At 37.0% G+C, this 10,000-nt stretch overlaps 1 protein-coding gene across 1 annotated transcript in view; it reads left to right on the top strand.

Moving 5' to 3' along the window:
• LOC137985670 (tyrosine-protein phosphatase non-receptor type 21-like) overlaps nucleotides 1–10,000 on the top strand; it is a 49,456-nt gene that overhangs the window by 21,818 nt on the left and 17,638 nt on the right. Inside the window, exons 13-14 of the mRNA XM_068833330.1 lie at nucleotides 3,996–4,407; nucleotides 7,234–7,399. Coding sequence (XP_068689431.1) covers nucleotides 3,996–4,407; nucleotides 7,234–7,399 — 578 coding nt within the window. The remainder of the gene's footprint in view (nucleotides 1–3,995; nucleotides 4,408–7,233; nucleotides 7,400–10,000) is intronic.

Genomic DNA, 10,000 nt, shown 5'->3' with positions numbered 1-10,000 from the left:
TCTGACATTTTTTTTCAAAGAAGGGTCCATCTAGTTTCAGCATTTGATTACACCTTTGTTGTGGCTTTTACTAACGAACAGCATGACAACTTCCCTTTTAAGGCCTTGGACACTTTCTTACCTGATCCTAAAGATTGTTGCTAATGAAACTCCTACTTTCTCAGCAACATCTTTAGCTTTGTCGTTATGATCTTGCACCTGTAATAAAATATACGCTCCTAAAGCGTCGTCAACATGCCTGTTATGTACCGTTTCCAGTTGTTTTGATAATGAACTTCAATGATGATGTAACATTGCTTTTTCTTTATCAGAGTTAATTAACTCTAATTGTCAATGGAATACCATTTCTACATGCCTACGAATGATATATTTTCCTTTTTTGTACTTACAGAACTCATACATACACGCCTTTTGTGTTCTTGGGCAAAATGATCCCCAGACAATCTTGGACAAAAAGGGTTGAGAATATTAAAAACAGGGGTTATTTTGGACACTACGTCCTCAATATCGCACATTATTTACCATCCCCCTCCCCCCTACAACCAATGTTGATAATCTCTGGTTCGACATGCTTTGTTTTGTCTAAGCAACATTGATCAGGAGGGTGGGGGCAAAAAGAGAGCTTCTTTTTCATACTTGTAATCGGAGTTTAGTCCAAAAACAGAGTTTTCTCAACAATTTTGTCCAAGATTGAAGGTCCATGACTAGCGGCTACGATCCTCTTTTCTGTTCGCAATTTTCAGCTGAAACTTTCTGTTCTTTGGTGGGATTTCAATGTTCATTATAATCTGGCTTATTGAAACAACGGAAACCCTTTACAACTCTACCATGAAATTGTAATTACCGAGGGTTTACCTCGGTTGACTTTCCCACTGCAACTTTAGAGCGTAGCCCTAGATTTCCCTCAGCAGAAAACCGGCATACCACGGGAATACCAAGGGAATGTCGCAACAGGGTGACGCGGTAAAGGAGTCAATACTTTCAGACGGTACTGTAGGGTTAGCGACACTGCCCGAATTTTAGGAATTAGGGTTAAGCTTTCAATTTAGTGATCAGGGCTACATGTATGCACTGTCTTATTTGAAACAGTTAGGATTCCAGGAGGTGTATGACAACCGCAGGCCACATACTGCAGACTATCTACAAATAATAGAGCTGATAAACATTATTTAAGGACGTTCGCGCCAATTGTTTCTGCGCATCCTTACTGCGCATGCAAATGCACACGCCACGTTATACACGAGCGCACGCGCTAAGTAATAAAATGAGAAATGATAGGGCAAAAGGCCATTGCTATAGCTTTGCCTGGATTTAACGGTCTTGGACGTTCGGTGACCCCTATTTTTCTTTCCAGAAACGGATTTTTTTTACAATTATCTCCACGTTGTCCAAAAATGAACAAAAAATCAATGTGGGAAGTTAAAAAATTTCAAAATTTCTGCTCACAGGACATCAAATCTTGCCATCTTGCGGCTGCAAGGCGAGTGAAATTGTGGTCACTAAATGCGAACTTGATCTTTAAGGAACCTCACCAGTTGACTAAATTCACTTAATAAGTCCACTTAAACAATATTTGGCAGAGAAGATTTCACTTCAAAGATTTAATTGCAATATATTTGGGTTTACAGACACTGGCCTTATTCGCTAACGAAGCCCGATTTTTTCACATTTTGGGTGTTTTTCCGGGCATGTTCTCTCCAAAACGAAGTCGGTGACCCCCCATTTTTTTTACATTTTTGACATAACTAACCCATCATCTTACAGTGATAAAAGTTTCAGAAAAAAATCAATGTTGAAAAATTTTCGCGCGAACGTCCTTAAGTATGCAAAGCACCCATTTGATTAGCACTGATAAATAGTATCAGTATTTAAGTATATGCAACCATTTTTAAATGGTTAGCTTTCAATAACTGTGAGTTAGGATCAGTCTACAGTCTGCAAGTGTCAGATGCTAATTGGTATGCATTGTGGTGAGTGGAGTAACTTATTTGAAGTGTTTAGCCTAAAAGGCAATTTTACCGTCACGCGAGTAGAATGTAGTTAATGGATCGTGACAATATTATAGGTAACCCTTTCATGGCGGCTCTGTTTTAAATGTAGCGTTTGTGCTGTCTAGTTGCTAAGGTCAGCAAACACTAAGGATTTATTGTATTCTTGCTCCGAACTCCATGGCTTTGATGTCGCTTGCAGGCTAGTATGATCCACGGCATTGGCACTTTTTTCAAAGCTCTATTCACGGCTAAGAGTTCTCTTGTAGTACAGCTCTTCTGACTGGCTATGCCAGCAGACCTTTGTCTAGCTATAAAAGCATATGAAATCTATTTAGAGATCACTTATGTTCTGTTGTTCAGCGCAGTTAGCACTCAATATATTAGTGTGGTTTACGATTTGGTTTTTTCCCTCCCTCTCTCCCTCCCTTTGGAGTCGAGGTTGGGGCCTCGTTGTGTGTCAAAAAACTCGGGACACTCCTGTGTGGTGCGGTTAAGTCTGTGCAGTGATTTCCCCCAAGCTTGTTGGCTGCGTTGCCTTTTGAATATCGCCTGATGACCGATACTTTTGTCCAATCCAGGACATGCTGTTTTGCATTTAGCTCACAGTGCTGGGGAGATAAGTGAGGTTTCTTTGTCACACAACTGCCGGACGTTGCACAGGCTAACCTAACGCAAGGCAGTGCTCCCCCAGTAATGCCAACTGAAGTCAATGTTTGGTCATAACTAGTAGTTAGCACACAAACATAAGGAACAGAGACATTAAACAGCCATTGCCTTGGTCATTGGAATATAATTGCTTCTTGGTTATTGGAAGTAAAGCATTTTTTCACATGTAGGGTAAAGGGGTTAGGTTGTAGATAAGCTGTGGTGCTGTGTTGGTGGGAAAGTGAATTAAAGAAAAGGGTTTATCAAGTGAGTTGATATGGTAAATTGACCATTGTAAAGAAATTAATTTTAAAGCTGACATTTTGGGGCTGAACAACTTGCGTTCCATGCAAATTTTGCATTTAAGTCTAAGCACCCATTTCAAATAGCGCTGATAAACAGTTATTAAGTCTAAGCACCCATTTTAGAATGGATAGCTTTCAATGACTGTGTGACTCGCATAGCTTGCCCTGTTGGCTCACAGCCATGGCTTGCATGACTCCCATGGCTTGCTGGCTCGCTCATTGTTAACACAGCCTTTTGGCTGATTTCTGTGTAATTTCTTGAACCACTTTTTCATACTTTGACTGTGTACTTGGGACACAAAAAGGTTTGGTCTTGTTGTAAAAATTGTCTTAGAAATAACAATTTATTTGTGAGGCTTTTCAATTCCTCTGTTTCTTTATAGAAATATGTTTCATTTACACTATTGCATTGGTGTGAGTCTGCCATTGATAGATTTACCACAGCTGGCTCTGGTGTCAAAATGTTATTAACTTAAAAGTTTGGATCAAGAGTGGTCTGGGATGAACAATAAAATATTTAATTTGAATTATCTGCTTGTGTGGTCAATTATTGGATATAAAGAGAGTGCGCAACAGATCCAGAGATAGGGAGTTCAAGGTCAAGTTCGGGTGAGTGAGAAGAAAAGTCTTGAGGGGGCTACCTGAAGGTAAGGGAGGATAGATCTGTTAAAGAAGGGTGGGGTAGGTTAGAGGTAATGGGGAAGATCAGGGAGGGGTAGGAAAAGTTGAACAGAAGAAAGGAATATCACATTCTTTTTGAGACCTCTCAAAAAAACTAAGCTCCCCAAAAAAGAAAATCCTTTTTCAGACAGTTTGAAAATTTCTGGACTGGTTAAAAAAAGTTAAACCGGAGGTCAAAATTGAACTACAACATATACATCCAACCTGATCTATTTATTGACTTCATGTACTTCTCGCTGTAAGACCAAACTTGAGTGAATGCCATACGCAGCCTGCTGTAGCATTATTCAGCCAATTTCTGCTCTTAACAGGTTTGGAAATGAAGGGCATTCTGTTAGTCTATTTATTTAGGTGCTTATTGATTGATTTTCAGGATCTGTATCAGGGATACTGAACCCTGTATTTGACGATGAAAGACAGAGCTTTAGAGAAGAAAAAAATGTGATTGACAGTGTGTCCCATAGCTCATCAGCAGGTTTCAAGGCTGCGCCTTCTACATTACTACGCCCTCAGTCACTTAACTTGGTCTCTGTGACTAGTCAACATGACTTTGTTATGCACAATAACTTGTGTGCATCTGAAAATTCTCTCAATCAAAACCAAAGCTTATACAGTAATGGACTGCTAAACCATGCTGTCTCAAATGGCGTTGGCAGCTCAATATCCATGGATTCAGGCAATCCCCAGGGAGCACAATCACTAGAAAGCTTAAATGACAGAATTTGCTCTGGCATTCATAGCATACCTCCAAGGCAGGCTTTTCCTGCCTCCAATGATCTTGCAAGGTAATAACAAGTACATTGTATAATGAAATGCGTGACAAATTACTTCTTAATTTTGGCGTGAAATTTCAGCGTTAATTTATATTTCACAATCATGTGAAATTACAATGTTGCCTTAAAAACATTTCCTATAGTGCCAAAATGGCATCCAGGTTTGAAAATTAAAATCTGTATTTGTCACCCATGATATTAATAGCTAATCAAATGGTTTACTCGTGAAATTGGGGAATAATTTCACTTCGGTGTCTTAGTGAATTTGGATCCCCCGGCCAGCGGATTTGTACCCCCCATATTACAGCTTTTTATTTAACTGTTTATCGATAAAAAGAGTTAGATTTCGGATTGGGAAAGCTTGAGGGAAAGACTTAGATCAGTTAATTTGTTGTTTAAAAGCATTCACTGCGGCATTATTTTCGTATAAAAGTATGTAGATGGAAATTTTAACTCCTTTCTGACAGTATGAGTAGCACGGTCATCACTACATTCTAGGGGTACTTTCTTGTTAATTGCAATATCTTGACTTCTAAGGGCTATTTCACCCTGAAAATTTTTCTCATATCATACAAATAGGTCTTTGGGGTTTACAAATAATTTAAGTCACTGTTGTATCCTCTTTAAAATAAACCTGAAGAAAGATTTCTTGTGAAAATACATTGTTAGTGGTTGGTCTTACGAAGCTTGTTTCATCCCGACCAAGGGACTCATCAGAGACCTTTTTGCTTGGCAAACTTGTTGTGCATCACGCCAAAGTCCTGTTTGCTAACAAAATTATGACAGCAATCCTGCCTTATATTGCATAAGGATTCCAGGCCACACAAATTCACTAGTAAAAATTGACAATAAAGTTGACAGTTACTGGTGAAAATACATTGTTTGTGGTTAGTTGTACGAAGCTTGTTTCATCCCGACCAAGGGACTCATCAGAGACCTTTTTGCTTGGCAAACTCGTTGTGCATCACGCCAAAGTCCAGTTTGCTAACAAAATTATGACAGCAATCTTGCCTTATATCGCATAAGGATTCCAGACCGCACTCGAACCACAAACAGTGTAGTTTCACAAAAAAGATTTCTGTTTCCGAAAAAAACTGATTGAATGTTCATGTAACGTGTACATGTAATACAAACATTATGGCAGCGCGATCAGAATAACAAAGGAAAAGGCACACAACAACTTTCAGGTACTTTTCTTTATTAGAAGTTCTTGAAACACAACATGTTTGTACCGACCCTTCGTTATAACGCTTCACATTGTTTTGAAAGGCAGTTTCTAAAATAACTCTTAACTCAAAATACAAACATAAACCATGTCAGATGAATGGGCTTTATGTGACAGACTCTGTGTCAAAGTTTTAAGTCAAAATACAAAGCGAGGCTGTAACTAGAACAAATTTAAAAAGACTGAAACAGTTTCTGCACTGCACTGCACTGCACTGCACTGGTAACATCCAAATTAGCAGAGGACTCACCACTTCCTTCCAATATTTCTAAAGCGAGCAGCATATCTTGGGCTTGCGATAACCGACAACAGTGAGAACTTTAAGCCATTTTCATCCACTGAGGCCAGAGATTTTCAGCTTTTAGCGATGCTTAAACATTTTGCTGCAAAATGCTGCGCTCATTAAGCGTAACAAAACCTCGACAAGCTTAAGCACACTTCCCTCCAAAATCTTCCATCGAAAATCCGCCTTCACTTGGGTAGAGATAAAATGTTTTGCTTCGTTCTTGTGACAAAAAACAGTCTGGGTGTCCCAAGCGATTTTCAAGGGCTAGAATAAATTATGAAATGCAATTCAGCGGGATCAAGCACGTATTTGATGTGGCTGAGTGAATTTCAATGGGGAAACATTTGCTCAGAATCAGACCATAGCAGCCCTGATTATCAAAGCCAACATGTGTTTTCCCTAAATATGTAGAATTATAATTTGCTACTTGTAAATGACTCTTTATTTTAGAAGAAAAAGGCCAGAATCTGAGAAAGGCCATGCCCATAAAGGATTATGGATAAATGGAAAAACTGCTTTCTATATCGCGTAACTGTAACTTTTTGCATGAATTTGCTTGAAACACACATTAAAAGCAAAAGCATTTTAGCATTTTGAAGGTTTTATGACCTATGTAATGCAAAATGGAGTCTTCATTGTGCTACTCATCACAGAAGCTTAAATAACACACGTGGAATTCATAGAATTGTCGTGTTATCTTTTTAATACGGAAAAAAAGCAAAGTCAGACTTAAGCTTCAGTTAAAGTTGTTGAAAGCATGCGCTAAGGCTTTTTTGTAAAGCGTTGCTTTTTCTTCCATTTGATAGTTTGAATGGGCAGCGCTTCCACAAAGGAGGTGCCACTTTTTGAAGAAACACCTCTTGGTTGGAAGACGCGTTCTTAGAAGTTTACTTGATTACAAGGCTTTGGCAGATTTTTCCTTTTTTGTAACCAAACTTGTATTAATTTTCAACAAGGAGAAAAAGTGAAGTTAGACTTAAGTTTCAGTAAAAGTTGTTCAAAGCACTAGATGCTGCATTTCGTAAAGTAGATGCAACAGGGGATCCAAATCCGCTGTGACACCAGTTTTGTCCAAAATCGAATAATTTCCCTTGTTGAAAGGCTTGAGAAATTATTTGATTTTGGACAAAACATGCATGAAAATTAATTATTCCCTAATTTCACTCATCACCATTTGATATACCCATACTAAATTTTATTTCTGATGTAGCTGCAGTGTGTACAGCTGAAAGATTTTTTGCACAGTCATTAAAATTATTTTGATGACATTGCAAAAAAGATACAAAAGTGTTTGTTCCGCAGTAAATTTGTGTTGTCTGTTCCTTAGGCCTTGCCGTCCAAGATCGTTAAATTTGGATCAGTTTGTAACAGATAATTCAAGTGAAGTCACTGGCCGGACCAGTGGCTACAGCACATCAAATGACTCAGACTTGGCGGAAAGCAGAGAACTTGATTTTGAAGATGAAGATCTGCCAATGTCAAGAGAAGAACAGGTGTGGAAGGATATGTCTTAAGATCCCTGAGCTTGGTTCCTTGAGCAAAGAACTGTTCTGTGGGAGGTTCTGGCCTTAAATCTGAATGAGATAAAAAATAAGAGTTCTTGGGATGACTTAGGGTTAGCACAGTGGTTTGAGCATGCAATTTCCACCAATGCCTCTTGGGTTTGATTCCCAAACTTGATTTGATTTCTGGTCCCCCCAGTTAAATCAACTCTTGGGCTCAATTGCATGAGACTTAAATTGAGCCATTATTGCAATTGATTTAGCATCATTGTTGTTGTCATCGGTGTCTTCCATTGTGAAACCTCAGTTTACTGCCGATTGTCTTAATGTAAGAAGCCTTAGCCAACACTTTTTTTAGAGATGTGCAATTTCTTAGATTCGTCTTCCTTTGTTTTTGATGTAATTGGATGTTCTGAAACCTGGTTTACAACTCAAACTGACTTAAATTGTTTCCAGATTCCTGGGTACATTCTAATTAACGATGATCGCATACATTCAATAGGGGGAGGTGTCGCGTTACTTTTTAAATCAGATTACCCATTCTCTATTAGAAATGACCTGAAAATTGATCTTATTGATCGTGACACAGGATATGATCATTGGCATTATTTACAAACCACCTATTTTTTCAAATTCAGAATTTCTGGATAAATTGGAAGTAAATTTGCATAATATATTTTTGTCCAAAAAAAAATGCTTGATAATGGGAGATACAAATATTAATACTCTGACTAAGAGTAGTTTATCCAAGGACTACATTAATTTGTTGCAGTCTGAAGCCTTTAATCCTCTAATATTTGAAGCCACACGTGTAACACAATCCTCACAAATTTGCATTGATCATGTATTTATCAATTATGCAACACCAAGCACCAGTGGTATCATTGCAGTTGAGATTGCTGACCATTTACCTGTTTTTACTATTCTTTATGATGCTGAGTTAAATCCTTTTCAAGATAGTATCGAGTTTAGAGATTTTAAAGGTTTCAATAGGGAATGTTTTAAATCTGACCAAGAGATGGAAAATTGGAACTCTGTGTTCTACAGTAATGATGTAAATGAAAGCTATACCAGATTTCTTCATATTTTTAATAAAGTAAGTAATAAACATGCACCCTTTAAAGAAGTGAAGTTAAAAAATAATTCTTTTAAACCATAGGTAACTTATGGACTTTAAAAATCTATGAAGATTAGAGATAACATTTATAAGAAATGGCTTTCTACTCAGAATATAGCTTACCTAAATAAATATAAATTATACAGAAATAAGATAACTTTTATCAATAAAACTTACTGAGAATTGTTTTATAATCAGGTATTATCTGCTTCCTCTGGTAATAAAAAATGTGGGACAATATAAATATAATAATAAATAAAAAACGCCAGAGTTCCCATATAAATGAATTGCATATGGATGGTAAACATTACCATCAACCACAGTCGATATCTAATACTTTAAATCAATATTTCTGTAATATCCCATCTTTATTAGCTTCTAAGTTGCCGAAGACAAATTTGAAACCTGTTTCCTTTCTTTCACAGAAATCATCAAGATTTCACTTCTCTAGAGTTTCTGAATAAGAAGTATTCTTGTCTATAGAAAGTCTAAATATAAAAAGGCATTCGGAGTTGACAAGGTTCATCCTTTACTAGCTTCTGCTGCTGTATTTCAGATTTATCGTCCTCTTACACATATAATTTTAAAATTTACCCATTAGTCAAGGAGTTTTTCCTGATAGTATGAAAGTAGCAAAAGTCACTCCTCTGTTTAAACAGGGTTCCCATTCTTCTTGTGGCAATTATCGACCTATATCGATCCTCTCAGTGTTGAGTAAAATATTTGAAAAATGTATCTTTAATCAACTTCTGTCTTATCTTGTTCTTGATATTCTACAATTGTAGCTTCTAATCAATATGGATTTCACCCTGCATGCACTGCAACTGACTGTCTAGTTGATCTCATAGAAGAAATTACCACCTCTCTTGACAAAGGAGATTATGCAATCTCTTTGTTTCTAGATTTAAGCAAAGCCTTTGATACTGTAAATCATCAAATCCTACTAAATAAGCTTAAATTTATTATCGGATATTAGATACAGAAAACAAGTGGTTTCGATCATATCTAAAGTAATAATAGGAGACAAAAGGTGTATATCAATGGTGTCATGTCTGATCTTCACCAAATTTCAATAGGAGTACCTCAGAGATCAATATTAGGTCCTCTCTTATTTTTAGTATTTATTAATGACTTTTCTAATGCTTCTGCTTATTTTTCGTTTTGATTATATGCAGATGATACTTCATTAACTGCCTGTGGTAATGATCTTGATAAATTATTAAGTGAGATAAACTATCATTTACCTGATATCTTTAACTGACTTTGCTGCAATAAATGGCCTCTGAATTTAAGTAAAACCTAGTATGTTATCTTTCAACCTCGACAAAAAGTAAATTATAATCTTTACCAACCTTTAAAACTAGCAGACCAGATCTTACTGCAATCTCAAAGTGTTAAATAGCTTGGTGTATACATTGACAGTCACTTGACGTGGAATGACCATATTGAATACACGTAACAAAATAAGTAAAAAT

Source organism: Montipora foliosa, chromosome 14, assembly GCF_036669935.1.
Source record: "Montipora foliosa isolate CH-2021 chromosome 14, ASM3666993v2, whole genome shotgun sequence".
In the NCBI taxonomy this organism is placed as follows: Eukaryota; Metazoa; Cnidaria; class Anthozoa; order Scleractinia; family Acroporidae; genus Montipora; species Montipora foliosa.
This window is presented reverse-complemented; position numbering and strand designations above follow the sequence as displayed.